Consider the following 17,825-nt stretch of genomic DNA (forward strand, 5'->3'; position numbering starts at 1 on the left):
TATTGCTAAAATAAATGATGTCATGCTTGAAGTGCCACAGAGAATGTAGATTTAAGATGTAGATTTGTTTTATACCAGAAAACTGATGCTAACATGCCTTTGCTAGAACATTTATCACCTTTGGGAATGTGATCATCATCAGCTCTGCTTTGTTTTGGGTTTTTTTGTTTCTTGAAGTGAAGTACTGTACATTTGATTTTAAGTGTTACTTATGTCACAAACACCTGACGTAGTCACTTTCACATGTCAGGCAAAAACTGTGCAATGGGTGTAATTTTCCCCTGCTTTTGAAGTTTCCTTGCATTCAGGAAGGAAGCAGCCTTTATGTTTTGACCGTTATTACCAGTAAACGTGTTTGTCACATGGTTATTACTCATTCAGCTCAGGAACGACTTTTACCGCCTGAGGAAGATGTGCATGACAGAAAGTAATCTCAGATCCACAAGATCAAACCTGAGCTCACAACTTATTGTTGTGTACTTTTGCGATACAGACAAGGAAAAACTATTTTCTTTATGCATATCTTATTTTTCCTGATTAATACTTTTCAAAGGAATGCTAAAATGTTTCTGTAACTCTATTGGAATGCAGATAATCCCTATGACTTCTGGGCATTCCATACGGGCCGACATGCATGTACGTTACATGTGCACAAGTTCTACTCCTGCAACCAGCAAGCTCATTGCGTAAAAGGCTAAATCTCTGTCCATCCGTGTGTGTGTGTGTGTGTGTGTGTGTGAGAGTCAGTTTTAACTGAACACACCCTAATAACTCTGGACCTGTTCAGACATGAGCTCAAGTGTTACATGAGAAAGACAATAGATTAAATCTATCTCCTCCCTGCACTGATTTCATATGTTGCTGCTGTGATTTGCTGGTAACCAAGGTTACGACTGTTTCTGTTAACGTCATTGGATTCTCTTATTTTAAAAAAAAAAGTGCCTCTCACCCATTCTGAGTCTTCCACAACAGAGAATGTCTCATATTCAACTTTACAGACATGAAAACTGGATGCAAATCTGGTGGGAAACGGCTTCATCCACAGGGCGGAGTCCACTCTCCTTTCCCCTGCATGCAACGTCACCTCCAGGTGTGAGCTCCACCCCATCATTTCAGGGGTGGGGAGGGGGGGGGGGCAGAGAAAGGAGGATAGGTGGGGTCTGAAGGGAGGGTCTGAGTGGGGGTACAGGCTTCTCTGCTTTTGTCCAAACTGTTGTTGTGAGATGAAGACGATCCTCTCTTCCAATGGCATCCGACCTCCATCGACCCCCACCCTCCTCCGTCTCCTGCCGTTCCTGTTACCCTGTGGTGGAGCTATGATCATATCTTCAGGTCAGGAGGTGAATGGCTGCACACTGAAGAACACCAAATACCCATCCGGATTGTTTCTGTGAACTCTTCAACCCAAACTTCAAGTTTGATAAATCCACATTCCGCAGGATTTAAGGTGAGTTCTGCTGTTTTTCCTCGGGGCTCACTCAGCTTTAGACTTGGCCTCTGATTTTGGGTAAAGCTTTAGCCTTCAAATCTTGTTCATCAAACATGTCTTACTTTAATAATATTCCTAAAAATTCCTGGAGTTTATGTGCACAGCTTTATCTTCCAAACTCGGGAGAGAATAAACATTCTCCTTCAAATAAATGAAGGTTGGGGTCTTCGGTCGTATCTAATGCGACATAATCCGACATGTGGTCATATTTAAATCTGTGATGCTCAAACAAAGGCTCGGTTATGGCCTGGAGGAAGCAGCGCTCAGCTATCAGTCGTAACTATCTCTCCCTTACCTTCGGGCTGTGCTGCACATAAACCTCAAACCCCGTGTGTGCACTGATGTCTGTTTACTGCAGTTTTATGAGCTGATGCAGCAGAATAGTCGCTACTTGCTATTCTGTCCCAACCTCACCTCCATGTCGAGGTTGTTTTTTCCTCCCTCTCAGGCCTGTCTAACACGCCGCTCTGCCTTGTTCTGGCATGTTTATACACTCCCTCCTCTTGCTTTCTTCATTCCCCGCTGTCAAACCACTCGCTCCTTCCTTTTCCTTCGCCACGCTGTGACCTCTGTCTTCTCCTTGTCGTTCTGCGCCGCCAGACGAGACGCGAGCTGAACGTATTCGAACGTGAAGTATTTTCAGCTGACATGAGCTTCTTGTTTCAGGAGTAAAGACGTTCCGCATCAAAGGACTCTGAGAAGGAGAAGGAAGGATAGAATCCCTGCCTGGAATTGCTAAAACCAACATGGGCTGCTTCTCTAGAAGACACAAACCTGTTTTGCCCCCCCTCCTCCTCCTTCTCTACATCTTTCTTACCTGTCCGTCAACCGACAGCAGCTTGATCGATGGCACGAATAACACAACAGCCACTTTGTCTCCTCCTCCAAACAAAACGTCTCGGACAGGCGTGCCAGGCTGCAAAAAAGGACTGAACCCCATCTTTAGGTACCTGTGTGACCGCCGGGCAGTATGGGGGATCGTCCTGGAAACCTTGGCCTCTGCAGGATTCCTCCTCAGCGTGGGTCTGCTCCTCGGCCTGCTGCTCTGGTCTTTATGCATCTGTATTTCATCCAGGCAACATCGCAGCAACATCGGAGGCACAGTGACCTCCATGTCCTTGTTCTTGTTGGCGACCGCCGGGATCTTCGCCATCACCTTCCCCTTCATCATCAGCCTCACCTCTCAGATCTGCCCCATCCGGATCTTCCTCTTCGCAGTGCTCTTCTCCCTGGCCTTCTCCTGCCTGCTGGCTCGCTGCCTCGCTCTGCTGGGATTCGCCGCCGCCCGGGGTTGGGGGGAGCCCGCTGTGGCCCTCGGCCTCTTCATCGTGCAGGTCATCATCTCTACCCAGTGGTTGATCCTGGTGGTGGTCCGGAACAAGATGCCGTGCGAGTACAGCCAGGAGGAGTTTGTCATGCTCCAGATCTATGTGCTGTGCCTCCTGGCGATCGGTTTAATCCTCTCCCTCCACTTCGCCTGTCGCTCCTGCTTGACATTCAGCTACAGCACAGGAGCCGCCCGCCAGATGGGGAAGCTCCAGGCCGCGCTGCTCTGCCTCACGCTGCTGCTCTCCACCTGCATCTGGGTGGCGTGGATCACCATGCTCACCTGGGGGAACCCCGAGATCGACCGCCGGCCGCAATGGGACGACCCGGTGCTTAGTATCGCCTTGGTGGCAAATGGTTGGGTGTTATTGATCGGACATGGCTTGTCCCAGGTCGCCTTCCTCTGCAGGGGGGAGGCCAGGTCAAAAGACAACCCTCTGAACTTTTTAGGCTGGACCAGCCCTGATGCTGACGCCCCAGGACTGAACAGCCCAAAGGGAGGCAAAGAGAACGGGAGCTTTGAGACTGAAGCTGAGAACAGAAGAGGTGAGAAGAGGTTCTCCAAAAAAACAAACAAACAACAACAAAAAAAATGCAAAAAAAAAACAAAAAAAGTTTCCATTTGAGGAGTCAGAGCCTATGAATTATTTAAAGGATCAATATCGTTGTTTGAGCTCTAAAAACAATGTCAGCAATTTTTAGAATACCTTTCATATTAGTTTCAGTTTAAGGCCAGCATTAATAACTTCATGACAAAAATGATAAAAGACAAGCATGGCAGCAATAGAGACAGACAGCAATTTAAAATATGCTGATGATGTGCTAATGTTAATACAGGCAAAGGCTCATTTATACTCCCTCTACACAGAATAGAGTGAAATATTAGTGTTCTGCCCCCTCAGGCCTCCTCGAGTCCTGCAGCGTGTTCCATCATCATCCCAACGCTTCATGTTACCTCTAGTTAAAAAACACCTCCTGCACAAAGCTAACGGCTAACATGTCTAATCTGCCCATCAATTCAACACTGACAGAATGACATTTTCTATGCTACGAACAAGCGTAATGAATACGGAGCTGGAGACCAGCATGAGAAAATTAATTCTGCCATCAATCAGCTCTCTGTTGGGATGGATGAAACAATGATGATTCAACAGTTTCCCGTGTTTCCCCTCAGGAAGGAGGACGGAGCCGTCGCTGCGATCGCCCTACGACTCTGGATTCTACATGGCAGTGAGTAATAAACCGTCAGGATCAACATTGACTCCATACAATCCTTTCATTATAGCCAAGTCCAAATGCATGGGTTTTAATTACACCCACATGATGGATGTGCACCTTTGTCTTTCTGCTGTGTTACAGGAAATCGATACCGATAAAGATTTCAGCATCCCTCGTCCTCAAGCCACCAACTACAGGGAGCCCTATGATGAATATTATGGGAATGATTAAAACACTCATTTTCATAACATGCAAATGTTTAGCGAAACAAATCAGAGGGTAAAATCCAGCCGTGCTGATCTGTGCTCGGCCCATGAATTTGTTTTTCCATGTTTGATTCACTTGTGTAAATGTAAAAAAAAAAAAAAAAATTCAGTTGGTGTGAGCTATAAGAAATGTGATTTCAAATCTGTGGTGGGAATTCTAAAAGGTCCTTTCCAAAAGGATGACAGAGTAAGACAAAAAGAAAAAAAGGATTCTACTGTATAACTCGTCCAGTTTCATCACCTGGATCGGTTCTGCTAGTCAAGATTTCTTGCAAAAGGAAATCTAAATCACAAGAAACTTTCTCCCACGGTGTGTGTTTGTGTATCGACACTTTGCGTTACTCTGAAATGGTATATAATAGCCCTGAGGTGATAGAAGAAGTGTGAAACTGTCACTCTGGAGGTGCCAAACTGCTGAGCAGGGGAGAAGCATCTGTGAATGGAAGGAACAGAAGGAACTAGTGGAGAGGAGAGGAAAAGAGATTAGATGAGAAAAGACAGGAGGAGAACAGGACAAGAGACCCATCAGCACAGCGGGAGACTGATGCCATCACTGATTAACATCTTCATCATCAGACACATTACGGTTTCTGGGCTCTGTTGATGCTGCTGCACCAGAAACAAAAGATGGGCTCTAGCAAAGTATTGTATATTGTAATGATTTTTAAAGCCATATTTTTTATGAAATTTATCAATAAAGCCTTTTTATCTTATTCTCAAGGCTAAGTTGTCACATCTCCCACTCACAGTCTGCACAGATGGCTCACCAAAGCCCAATTACATTCTCAAGCAGATTCAGAGCCCTGAATCCAGCACCTGCTGTAAAGAGGAGGCTCAACGCCTCAAGGAGCGGTGGGGAGGTGCAGTTTTACGGTTTAACCTCCAGGGGGCAATGTCTAGACACAGCAAGGTCGTCAGAGGCGGTTTGAGCAGTCTGTGAAGATCATCCACTGCGTGATGCATGGGGCGTTTATGAAGCCACGTGACCAGACTCATAATAGACGTAGTGGTTTCTGATGCATCACATCGAGCCATAAAACCAGAGATGTCATCAGTTTGAATTATTTTATTTTCCTAAAGGTATCACACAGATGTAATAAAGGATGTGGAATCAGATTATTTGACTTGTAATTCTCCACATTATGTCAACCTGCAAAATCTTTCATTTATAATCATGCGTGGACTGGAATGGCATACTTTTAGTCTTTCCTGCCACTGAGGTGTGAATGAGCAGTCATTTGTTTTGTCTGTGGATGCAGTCCAGTAGAAAGTGTTATAATGCACTATGAATGCCCCCTATGACGCATGGTGCTTCTTTGATTGTGGCAGAAACGAGCGCTGTACTTCTAGCAGCAGTGTATTATAATATCTGTGATGTAACTGTATTCTATAAAGTGTCAAACTATAATTTACATATGGGCAATTTATGACATTTAAATACAGCAACACCTTAATTTAGGTGCAGTTTGTCATGGCCTGCAGTGACTCGACCATTTAAAGGTCAATTTTTCACCTCAATGGAAGCCATCTTCACACACTCCTTCTATCAGATGGCCTTTAATCTATTCTTCCAATTAGCCCAACTTCAATTACTCAGAGAGAATGCCATCAAATAGGCAATCGTCCTCTTGTGCATTAAAGCAATTAGCAGGGATATGAGCTTTCCCGCCACATCCAGCCCATTTAAGGCCATTAACTCCACACGCAATTAAAGATTGTTCCAGATTCTTCCCCCTTGGCAGCAATGAAAGTTGGAGGTGGCGGAAGAGCTTATCGAGCAGCAGATATGGTCAATGCCACCCAGCAGAGCAGGATTAATAGCCTGCAATGTCTGGTCCAATCACTGACTCACACTGGTTTATTGAGAAGTTTCTACAGTCTGAGAAATGATTCTTGGTTAGCTCGTAATCAAAAAGATCGCAATCTTTTGTGGTTTAGTGAAAAAGTTAACAGTTTGAAACAAAAGTATTCAACTCCCATTTGTTTTTGGTGTACTAAGAAAATGCAGTTCATCAGCTGTTTGCAATAAAGACGTCACACAAGGGCAATTTAAACAGATCAACGCTCGATTTTAAGCAGTTAGCAGCACATCATAGCATCTCAAGGGTGTTCATAAAGAACTAGTGACACTTCTTATGAAGAGGTTGAATCATTTATGACTGCAATAGTCAACCAGAGTAAACTTTTATGACATATTTGGGGAAAATAACTCCTTTCATTTGTTGTTTTGAGCTATTTAAAATATTCCTGTGCAATCAAGTTTTCTGAAAAGAGCTGATGTGTGTGTTTGGCCTGTGAAGCAAATATTGAATGGAGGTTGAATAATGTTGTCTCTCTCCTACTTGGATGACCTCATTTCAGTCAAAGACTGAAAAGAAAATGATAAGCTCTACACAATGAGAGGAATGAAAAAGCGTTCTGTTTGGCAGCTCCACAGTCCAGAAGCCTATCTGGAAGTGTGTTCTGTCACCCGAATGAATGCTTTTCACAAAAGAAGCCAAGGCGCAGGAAAGAAGCACAGACCAGCTTAAAAACCAAACAGTTTATGTATTATTATATACATTCAAGAATAATGATGATAATAAACAGAAGGTAGACACAAGAATGACAAAGTAAAACATTGTGAGAAAATACATGTCACTTATCGAAATAAAAACCACTTGGATAAATGAGCTTATAAGAGCATGTGACATACAAAAAAAACAAAATCAAAAAATCCACATGCAATTCAAACCCATTCGTTGAATCCCTGTACAAAAACCTCCCACTGGGTCGACTTGAGCACAGCGCAGGCAGTTGGAATCAGCGGCGGAGGGTAACTTTTCGAGTCGTTCCATAGCGTTTGCGTTCATTCTGCAGCCTCTTAAACAACTTTCATCAGAAGGGGACAGAAAGGAGCACGAGGACCCCCCGCCAGAGTCGCCACGGCAGTGCCGGACAGGATGGCTGACGTGAAAGCGTTTGCTAGATGAGCATCTCGTGTGGAGGGGGGGGGGGGGTGGGGGCACGCTGACGCATCAGCAGCCTGAGCTCTGCATGGAACTGAACTTTAAAGCTGTTTTACTGCCGGGTGGGCCGATGTCAGAATCATTTTTGTTGTTGTTTTATTTTCATTATAAAAGCAAACCATGGGGGGTCCAGAAATATCAAATTAAACTTTACACATCTCTTATGACTGGTGATTACCACGGCAACCACAGCGGCACGGAACAGCCATAACCCAGTTTATACAGGCGGAACTGAATCTGCTACAGTGGCTCTGGGCCACTCGCCTCTCCCCTCCTCACCCACTCTCTCTCTACCTCCACTGACTCCCCAGCACTCCTGTCACCTTGCATCACATAACATCCGGGTCATCTCCTCCTCCTCCAGCCATATAAACACCACATCCTCCTCTCCTCTTCCTCCGAACAGCACTATGATTTGAGTTCATGCACAAATGAAAACTGACACCCTTCCTCTCGCACAAGAGCATGCATAGCAACACGTGTGATAATACTTGTGAGGAATAATAGGACACAAAAAAAAAAGAGGTAATGTGCGTCAAAAATACTCATCGGACCTACTGCACACGTTTTTCACAATCATACAATACAAGGTTACACCTCCTCGCTCTGCTCCTGAGCGCATTGTACCCCCCCTGCAAAAAAAGTGTTATAAAAAGACAGCAGGGGACGTTGTTATCCTGTCTGTTAGTGATTAATGGCTCAGCTTTCACCTTCACCATCACCGCCATAATTTCCCCTGACTAACCACACACACATTGTTTCATTGTTCCAAAAGGTTGGCCACCACTGGGCCGTGGGGTCCTATCGACATTGTGTGGACATTTTCCTCCTGTTACCGTAATTTAGCTCTACCGCCAAAAAGTAATTCAAATGATCCGTTCTGTATTTCTGCATATCCCTTATGATCCCACCTGCTCTGATTTCCCTTGTCTGCAGCGAACACCTCAGCATCTACAGCGAGTTTGTGATGACTTACAAAAAGGAAATAAATTAGTGGACTGAATTTAATTGAACAGGATTGTTTTTCCTTTTTTTTTTTTTTTTTTTTGATGCAACCTGTAAAGAAGCGTGTTTTGCCATCTTTCCTTAGATGCAGCTTTGATGATATTTCCCAGGGTGCTGTACAAATACTGTGCTGAAAAATACAGCTTGAATCCATCGGATAAAATAAAAATAAAAAGGCAAAAGCAATAATCACAAAAATAAGAAATACATCCAGACCAAAAAATGTGCTTTCTTCAGGAAATCTTTGGAACCAAAAATGCAAATAGCAGTAATAACATAGAAAGTATATGGAAATGTGATACACACAGTACAGACACAAGATTGGCAACCAGTTGTTTTATAAAACTGGTAAAAAAGAACTTCAAAATATTTGCACTGAAATGTCCCAGAGAGCACGAGGGAGAGTTTAAAATGACAAACGGACGCCTACAGACAGCGAGTGTTGTGTCCTGTACATTAAAGACAAGGAGTATAAATAGAAGATTCTTATTATTTCAAGACTCCATTATGTGACTGCCATCTTAGTTCCACTGTGGTTTATTCTGATCCGTTCTGTGGGGCTCTACTGTTCTGAGATCAGACACCGTCTCCACGCACAGAGCTCACAATGACCCTGCCTGAAGCCTGCAGGCATTTATATCTCAACTGGCATAGAGAGATTCCCATCTGGCTGTGTGGCAGATGATTAGTTTCCCACGTGGGTGTTCCCGATTCAAGTCTGCTTTTTGCTAAGTGTAGTTTGGGTCCTTTGTCCACCTGATCCGCTGCTTCACTGCATCGCTGCTACAGCTGGAATGTCTGACGGGTTTTTTGAGATGGTAATAAAAATGAAGCAAGTCTTTTTATGGAAGAAGAGCTATGAGCAGACCGAGGGCGAGCCTTGAGAGGGGCATGCCGACTTGTGTAATGGACATAAGTAGGGGGTCAGTTCATAGCTTAGTGTTGTAGTTAAGGTAATAAATGGAGTTTGTGCAGACCGGAAAGCGACTGGTTCTGCTGCTGAAAATAATGACAGCGTTAACACGTCCACATACATGTAAAGACACGTCTATGAAGCTTCTAAAGAATGGCAGCAAAACCAAAGACAGGAAATTCTGAGATAATGCAGAAAAAGTCACTTGTTTTTTCTACTTTTTTTTTTCAAACCTTATTTTTGATTTTACATTTTGAGGGAAGTTGTAAAATGTTAGAAAATGACAAAAAGTTTTTTTTTTCTCCCATGCTATGTTTTAGAGTTGTTACAAGGTCCACAGTGGTCTCCTTCAGTAAGATGCTCCCCAGTTCCAGCTTTACAAAATAAGAATAAAGCGGTCAGAGTCTGGTTTGTTTCCATTGTTATACCATGAAGATAAAATGAAGCGCCAACTCTGCTGCTGTGTAGTGTTTAAAAACAGAAGTTCTTTTTTCCTAGCGATGCTGTGCTGTGGCATCGATCTGTGTAGGACAACACTAAAGGAAAATGTAGAGGAAAGTGTGTACTTGGTGTTGAACGTACGTGTGTGTGTGGGTCTGATTGGGCAGTGGATATATGAAGGACAGATTTTTAGTGTGCAGGATCAGCAGGCTCTCTCCTTCCACATCCTGTAGTATTTCCAAAAAACCATCCTCAAACGTGCCCCTCCCTAACCCCCGTAGTTCAAAGTAACACGCTCCAGCCTTTTAACGTGAGGAGAGGGACACACACACACACGCACACACACATACGAGGCAGTTTCGTCATTGTTTCCAAGTCGGCGACAGACAAAAGAGTATAGAAATAGTTTGAGTAGATGATGTGGCGTAATGAACCGTCTCACCACAAAAAAAAAACAACAACAACAAAAAACCCCACAATAAAATAAAAACAGATGAGTCCATCTGCAGAAAAATGGAGGGGAGCGGCTGCCAAACAAAGAACTTGAAAAAGAGTTTTGGAGCGATGAGAAATTCCTTGGGTGAGATTTGTGGTTTTAGTACGGAGCAAACCTACTGTATCCTGCCCGGTATAGACTGGCCTGAAAGACACAGAAGAGACGACACAATTACTGAGTGGAAAAATAATCAGCATTCATATGAGCTCATCCAGTCTGCAGCTTTACTCTGGATACACTCATCCAGAACGTGCAATTACTCAGTCTAGAAGAGATTCAGTGTGAGATCCTGCTGAGACGGTCCACAGTTTAAAAACAAACATCGACTAAAAACGGAACTGATGCATATTGTGTCGAGCCTCGTCACTTTTCTCACCATTGCTCCGACTCCATAAGCAGCAGCAGCTGGAGCTAAAGCGTGATAGGGATCTGTAGTGTACACCCGGCCGTAACTACAAACACAAACACAACAAACAAGAAGTGATTAAAAGGAAAGGACAAACTCATTAAAGACATCCTGTGGAGTTTCTGATTACTGTCAGCGGTCGGGAATAACAACACCAAGAAACAGGAAGTAGTATTTCACGAGAAAGGGAAAACAGTCATCATAAATGTAAGGCTTGATACACAAACTGTACTGTATGTACAAGCAGATAAATTTGTGAAACACACTTTTCTTTCCACACCCCTTACCAGATAGTAATTGTAATGTGTGATTGTTATTTGCAAAAACAGCAAATAACAACAGCAAAGTAAACATTGAAAAAAACAACTCCTTTGTACGTGAAGTGCGTTACTTTTGTCTCCCCCTTCTGGAAGGGAGAGTAATTACACAAACACCAACCCAACCGCTCCACACAGAACTTTATCACTCATGAGGGCTAAATTCAGTTGGAGCTAACTTTGTTGCTATGGTAGCGCCATACTTCGGCTGCTACAAACGAACCTTCATTAACATGAAATGTTTGCTACCGTAAGAAAGGCTCCAATTTAAACACACACAGATCTTTTTTTGACCCTACATGAACTCGTGTTCACTCAGCTGTTGTTTTTATATTTAATCCATCACTGCCAAGTGAGCTTTCAAACGTTGCCATGATTAGATTGAATTAACTTGCTTGTTTTGAGCTTTCTTACACACAACTGGTGCAGAAGTCTGATTAAAGGTTGTTATAAATTCATTACTAGACTTGTGTTGTTTTCATGTATTCCACCTATTAAACATACAAAAATCCTCTGATTTTCCCTTCACCCGTACAGCATTAGATGTTCATGGTTGCAGACAAACTGGCCTTCACAACTGTCTTATCCACTAGCTTTATCTGTATGATAGAGCATCAATACTCTTACATGTATTCCTGCTGGGGGTCCAGCTGCCTTGTCTCTACACTGAGATTGACTTGAGGCGCTGGGGTCCTTACTGTCTGTACCTCAACATTTCTTCCATATGCGGACGCGTGTTTGCTAACGTGTGCGTCGGCTTCACCTGTCACTGTACGCGGCAGCTGCGGCGGTTGCTCCGGTTACGGCAGCCGGCTGGGCGTAGCGATAGGCGGCGGCGGCGGCAGCAGCAGCCGGATATCCTCCCTAGAGACGCACACACACACACACAATAAAAGTAGTGAGCCACATGCCCCCCAGGACACCAGGGCAGTGGTGTGTGAACAGAGATGGAATATACTGACATTTCATTCCAAAACATACTTAATATTTATGACTCCACTGCAAAGTATATGTTGTAGTTGCTGCAAATATGATCCTACGCTGACCGTGTATTTGTGCAGTGCCCGACACTCAAAGGTAAAATTAGAAAATACAGGATTTAATTATATATTAACTTCAGAAAAATTTATTTTTCCTTTGCAGTTAGTGAAAACAAATTTTAAATAACATTTCCTCACATCTCCAGGGTGTATACCCAAACCTGTTTATCATATATATGAGTATGTTTGCACATTTAAAAGTGAAATACTGCGCCAGTATATTGCATTTCTGTATGGGGAAAAGAGTTGGGGTGTGGTGTCGGATGCAAGACAAGAGTGCTTTATCGTTGAGACAGAGAGAGGAAATTGGTCTGTCGAGGTTGAGTTAGATTGTATTATAACCACTATGGGAGAAGGGGGAAGTAAAAACAGCGGAAGACAAAATGTTCACACAGTGGAGGCCGTAAAGAAACCTCAGCGTCTCATCAGGACAGAGATGTGATGAATGATGTGAGGAGAGAACGCCTACAGCTTGAAGACACCAAAGTTACACCAGTCAGAAAGTCTAGTGGACATTTATTGATGACAAAAAAAGTGCATTTGTTATTCTTTTTTATTTCTTTTCATCCACATGGATTCAGGAGGAGGAGAGCAAAAGAGAAGACGATGGGAGGGAAGAGGGAAAAAAAAAGGCACACACAAACACACCCACGCAAGCCTATCCTGACTGACGAACATCTCTTCCGACTCTGACTGCATGCACGACCCGAATTATCAACACAACACCACTGAGTTTGGACCTGATCAGAACGGAGCACAGCAAATGCAGAGCAGATACTCCCCGAGTCACAAAGGGGGTGGTGGTGAGCAAGGCCTTCTGGGTGAGTGGCGAGGAGGGAGCAGTAATATAGTATATCTGCATGCAGCAGCCAATCAGCACATGCTTCAATAATCAACCCAGGAAAGGGGGGAGGGGGGTTGTTAATTCTGGAAGAGACCAGGTTCTCTGCTTCAACCTGAAGGAGTATCTCATGACTCAGACTGACGAACCCCCTGATGCTAAACGGTTACAACGGTTACATCTGCATCCAATTTGAAAATGTCAATTAATAATGTCCAATTTTTATTATTTTTTTAATGATTTACATCCTAAAAATGAGAACAAAACACCAATTTTTTTCCTCTGGAACTAGCCGAGCAGACAAAAGAGACCGGATGCTCTTTTGAACAAACTGGTAGGAAGACGTGTTTCACTGTGTACAATTTAGTAGTTTAGTAAACAAACAAAGCTTCCCCACCCCTCCGATTAAAAAAGTGCACATTTCAGTGTGTTAGTAGAAAAAAATAAATTTAAAGCAGTGGTGATTTTATATATTTTTTGGAAACAACTAAAAGAAAACATGTTCCAGATCAGATCAGAAGATGATTCATAAGATCAGAGGAGGCAGTAAGTAAAACAATTCACACTGTGGGTTTGGTGTTGAGTTGACCCTACCTGAGGCAATCTGGGACTAAGGACTGAGTCCTGAAACACTAGTCTATAGAGAGAACAGAAACAACCGTTGTCAACCTGGATACACACACACACACACACACACACACACACACTCCTGTTTGTATGTAGACACACTTGTACGCTGACGTACGGCTACCGCATCCACCCACAGAGCAGCCTTTATAGTGGTGTCACTAAGATCTAGCAGCTCCCCGCTCAATGTTTAAATCAATGCAACCATTTCTGTCCCAATCTGTGTTTATTGAACTAGAAAAAAAAAGAAAAAGATCCCTGCTCGTCTCATGACGGGCCGAGTGTTGGTTTGTTACAGGCAGTGTGTTGTGTGTCTACTCAGTTCTTTACTGTGCGCTCATTCACCTTTATGCAGGCAGCTCTGTGCAGCGCATGACTGGACGCAACATGCAGAATCACCCCAGAGGAAAAAAAAAAAGGAGCAGGAGAAAGCCGTGAAGGGAGGGACAGAGGAGGTGTGTCGGGTGGGAGGTGAGTTTACTTACATACAAGTCTGCAGCTCCGTAAAACCCATCTTGATACACCACACTGAGAGAAGAAGAAGCACGGAGGGGTGGGGTGGGGGTACGGATGGGGGGGAGGGTGGCGAGGGGTTGCGAACAGATTGGTGCACAGTCCCAAAACCAGAGTGGACAAACGTCATGTCACAGCAGAACACAAGAGAGAGAGAGAGACAGAGAGAGAGAGAGAGAGAGAGAGAGAGAGAGAGAGAGAGAGAGAGAGAGAGAGAGAGAGAGTTATTTCACACCCATGCAGCATGCAGAGGAAATACAACTTCCATTTTAGCTCCACACTGAAACCAAAAACATAAAAACACTGGACTTCTGGGGCGTATCGATAAAGTTAACTGAACTGAAGTAACACCGAGAACTGCTAGTGTTCCCCCAGTGACACGAAAAGCAAGTCAGTAAAAGTTACTTTGAATGGACGACTTTAGGAGAACTGGAGCTTTTTTTTTTTCTTCAGTGGAGCACATATGGAGAGGGAATTTCCTGCAGCCCTCATTCCGGTTTCGCTTTAGCTTTGTTTGAGCGTTAACGCGGTAAAAGCAGCCGCAGGGCTGCAACCAATCGATTCTGCTCTGACCTCGATATCATAGCAGTCACAACCCCATTAGCCAATCATCATAGCACAGCAACTACCGGTGCATGCACAGAACACATACTGAGGGGCTCGAAAAACACATCACAGTAAATCTGTATGCAGGGGAACTGCTTCTGAATGGTGCCTGAATGTGTGTGTGTGTGTTCATTCAAATGAAACTTCCATGGTGCAATGCCATCACTGCGTCATACCCTGCTGAATAGCTTGTGAATCGACTGACAATGTGCCAGCAGAGTGTGAGCACAGCTGTGTTAAACACAGACGTGGTCAAATAGAGTTTGGAATGATTTGGAAAATGCTATTCATGAGGTGTTCCTCTACGGATTTACGAGGCGCTGAAGAAAACGACTGATCTGGATGTTGTACTTGATACGGTGCGAATACAGATGATTTGAAACAGCCCCATTTGATCAGCGGTCGGGTTTCCTCACCCAGGGTACGCCGGGATGGCGGGCTGAGGCACGGCCGCCCTCACTGCGCTGTAGACAGGCCGGCCCCGGCCCCTGAGGTGGGCGCCGCGAAACGCCGCTGCGGTAGTGGCTGCTGCCGCTGCTGCAGTCGGGTAGGGAAACCCTGGGACTGGAGGAAGAGCAGGGTTAAAGAGAGAAAGACAGCAACGGCAGGGAATTTAGGGAGGGAAGATACAAATGAGAGTTGAAGAGAAAAGAAACAAGGAGAGAAGGGGAATAATCCAATTATAGCTGTGGGGGCTGGATATTAATAAAAGTGTCAGCGAGGAGAAATGCTAGGCAAGCAGTACATTAATATAAATTACAGATCGGAATGTGACTAAAATTTAAAGCAGGCTGTGGAGACATCTGTCAGAAAGAGGCACAGTGGATTTACCTGCGTAGATCTCCGGTCCGTACACGGCCCCCACCATAGGACTCAACTTCCACCCTGCTGGTAGTCACACAGGAGAGGAAACCATGAACTTCCTGTACGTCTATGACACTCTTTACATACAATACGACCACATCACGGTCAGTGAGAGACTTTTTTAAATCTCCAGTGTGAAAATGCTTTTTCTTGATTCTCCAACCCAAACCTTCTCTGATCTTTTTATTATTTATTTTATTGTTGTTTATTTAGCCCCATTCTGTGTTTATAGCACTTTGTAAATTTATTTTATCGTCATTACTAGCATAAACTGTGACAGAGCAACAGAAGTCAATATTATGAATAGAAAGGAGAATCACTTGATTCGTGTTCATGATTCATTTTTATGGAACTGAATGCTGCTGTTCTAGTTGTTAAGCGGTGTTTTATGATGTTTATCACCACGGCTGTGAGACAAAATAGACTGGATGGAGTTGTTTTGATGATCGCCTTACATAACTTCTTCTGCAGGGAAGGAAAGCTGGTTGTGTTTCCTCTCGTTGCCTGTCTCTGTCTACATACCTGTCTGTCTCTCTGTACCTACAGTGTGTGTCTGGCTGTTAGTCAGGTTCATGTTGGTGTGTGTGTGGCTGCGGTCGTTACCATAGGGCAGCGTGCTGAGAGCCTCTCCGTTCGGGTAGGGGCTGACAATTTTCTTGTTAGTCATCACCCTGGCGGTGGCGTTATTCACCTGGGGTCGAGGGAGCAGACGGTCAAAGACGCAGGCAACACACCTGAACACACTGAAACTAAAGCTCTACACTCATTGAGGGCTGTTGTGCTGCCTGCTTGTGTTGTGTTCTCTACGACTGCCTCCAGTTTGCTCATCTTAATGCATCTACGGGGTGTCATTATCTGTGTTCGTTTAGCGCCACTGGGTTATTAAAAGTGAGCGTCACTATTTCGGCTCCGTAATTAGTTTGTTACATAAGCGTGTTGTTATGGTGAACATGCACACGTGACAGCTTTAGCTATGGGATGTTACAATGATGCTCGTCAGAATATGATCGTGGCTTTACCTGGACTTCTATTTCTGACGATGGCACATAAATCAACTAAAATGTAGAATTTGATGTTGTTAGCAGTGTGGAATCGCCTTTATGTTGGCGTGTGTGTCTGTGTGTGAAAGGAGGCTGAGGGCTGCTGGGTAAACTTATTAGTCATCATGCAATTAAGGCAAGTTGTCCTGTGGAGGTTTGGTGATTCATTGTGTGGAGCCTTGAGGGCTGCTATTGGTTATATTGCTGAAGCCACTGCATATGGGGGTGGGGGGGTACAAAAGAGACTGAGCTGCACTTTTTTTGGCATGCGCAGGTGATAGGACTTTTTTTAGCGCATGTGTATGTGTGTGTGTGTGTGTGTGTGTGTGTGTGTGTGTGGGTATGTTCGAAACATGCCGGGCTGACATTTTAGTGAGGCTTATGCTTTTGATCCAAGATGGTTGATAATCTCCTGTCGGAGCTTCAAAGGCTGACACTCGGCTCCCTTCATCTCTCTTCGTCTTCCTTTGAAGGGTTTTAAGAGAAGGAGATTGAGGCTCTCTGTAATGACCCTCACTGACTTAAGTGTTGCTGCAGAATTTCTGCATCTGATGTGGCAAGCTACAGATAAATGACCTTTTGGCTGGATGAGGAGGGGGGTGGGGGTAGGGTGAGAGTGTGAGCGTACAGGCATGCAATTACAGCCCATACTTCTATTCACGCTGCCGCCGCCCAGTGAGTCATGTTCGTTATCTGCTGGGCTTCATTCAAATGGAAAATGATTTTACCTAATTTTTCCCTCATCAAGAATGACAAGGTCAGCGGATTCAACGAGTCGAGGGGGAGGTGGGAGGCGAGCCAACGGACGGAACGTGTGCCTGAGCGGGGGTGTTGTAAAGAATGAAGAGTTAATGAGTCAAAGTAATGATCGGAGCGTAATGAAGAGCTCATCCTACCGCTGTGTTTGTGTGAGGGGGGTGCGTTCAGTATTTATGTTTCTGTCACGTGTACATCAATGACACCGAGTTGACAGGGATGCATGTAAATCTATTACTGATTAATAAAACATTAGCCTTCCTCGTGCCACTTTTCCCCTCCCTGAGACGTAAACCTGGACAAAAATAAAGTCACATTTCCATATGAAACCAAACTTGTGGGGTTTACAAACCTAAAAAAAGAAATATTCCAAAAAAATAATAATACAAGGGAGAGAAAGAGGGGGTGCAAAAACATTTGTCTGACAAAATTAATAATCATATAACATAGAAAGTACACGCAGCCAAATATGGGTGCATCACATGACCAAGAGTGAGTAACAAACCAAAAAAAGTAAAAATTCAGCCAATCAGCAAGCGTCGGATGCAGCATAGAGACCAATCAAAAACAATCGTGGCACTCCCACATCGATCACATACGAGACAAACAGAGAAGTTAGGAGGAAGGGATGCAGGTGAGAAGGAAAGAGACAG

At 44.2% G+C, this 17,825-nt stretch overlaps 2 protein-coding genes across 8 annotated transcripts in view; one reads left to right on the plus strand and one right to left on the minus strand.

The window, feature by feature from the left end:
* Positions 1 to 1,150: 1,150 nt before the first annotated feature.
* LOC137609816 (retinoic acid-induced protein 3) lies at positions 1,151 to 6,734 on the plus strand. The gene is made up of 4 exons (XM_068337126.1): positions 1,151 to 1,447; positions 2,156 to 3,361; positions 3,990 to 4,045; positions 4,175 to 6,734. Exons 2-4 carry the CDS (start codon positions 2,236 to 2,238, stop codon positions 4,262 to 4,264), a joined length of 1,272 nt encoding a protein of 423 aa, XP_068193227.1. The 5' UTR covers positions 1,151 to 1,447; positions 2,156 to 2,235; the 3' UTR covers positions 4,265 to 6,734.
* Positions 6,735 to 8,325: 1,591 nt separating this feature from the next.
* The window catches only part of LOC137609814 (RNA binding protein fox-1 homolog 2-like), a 39,240-nt gene continuing 29,740 nt past the window's right edge, over positions 8,326 to 17,825 (minus strand). For 3 of the 7 annotated variants that reach the window (XM_068337123.1, XM_068337119.1, XM_068337124.1), the window contains 7 exons: positions 15,980 to 16,067; positions 15,344 to 15,400; positions 14,929 to 15,076; positions 13,879 to 13,921; positions 11,649 to 11,749; positions 10,539 to 10,614; positions 8,326 to 10,306 (listed from right to left, as the gene is read on the minus strand). In XM_068337123.1, the coding sequence (XP_068193224.1) occupies positions 10,262 to 10,306; positions 10,539 to 10,614; positions 11,649 to 11,749; positions 13,879 to 13,921; positions 14,929 to 15,076; positions 15,344 to 15,400; positions 15,980 to 16,067 (558 nt within the window). In that variant the 3' untranslated portion in view covers positions 8,326 to 10,261. Of the gene's footprint in view, positions 10,307 to 10,538; positions 10,615 to 11,648; positions 11,750 to 13,360; positions 13,404 to 13,878; positions 13,922 to 14,928; positions 15,077 to 15,343; positions 15,401 to 15,979; positions 16,068 to 17,825 lie in introns of all 7 variants that reach the window. The other 4 variants (XM_068337125.1, XM_068337120.1, XM_068337122.1 and 1 more) reach the window with 4 other exon arrangements.

This window comes from Antennarius striatus, chromosome 16, assembly GCF_040054535.1.
Source record: "Antennarius striatus isolate MH-2024 chromosome 16, ASM4005453v1, whole genome shotgun sequence".
Lineage (NCBI taxonomy): Eukaryota > Metazoa > Chordata > Actinopteri > Lophiiformes > Antennariidae > Antennarius > Antennarius striatus.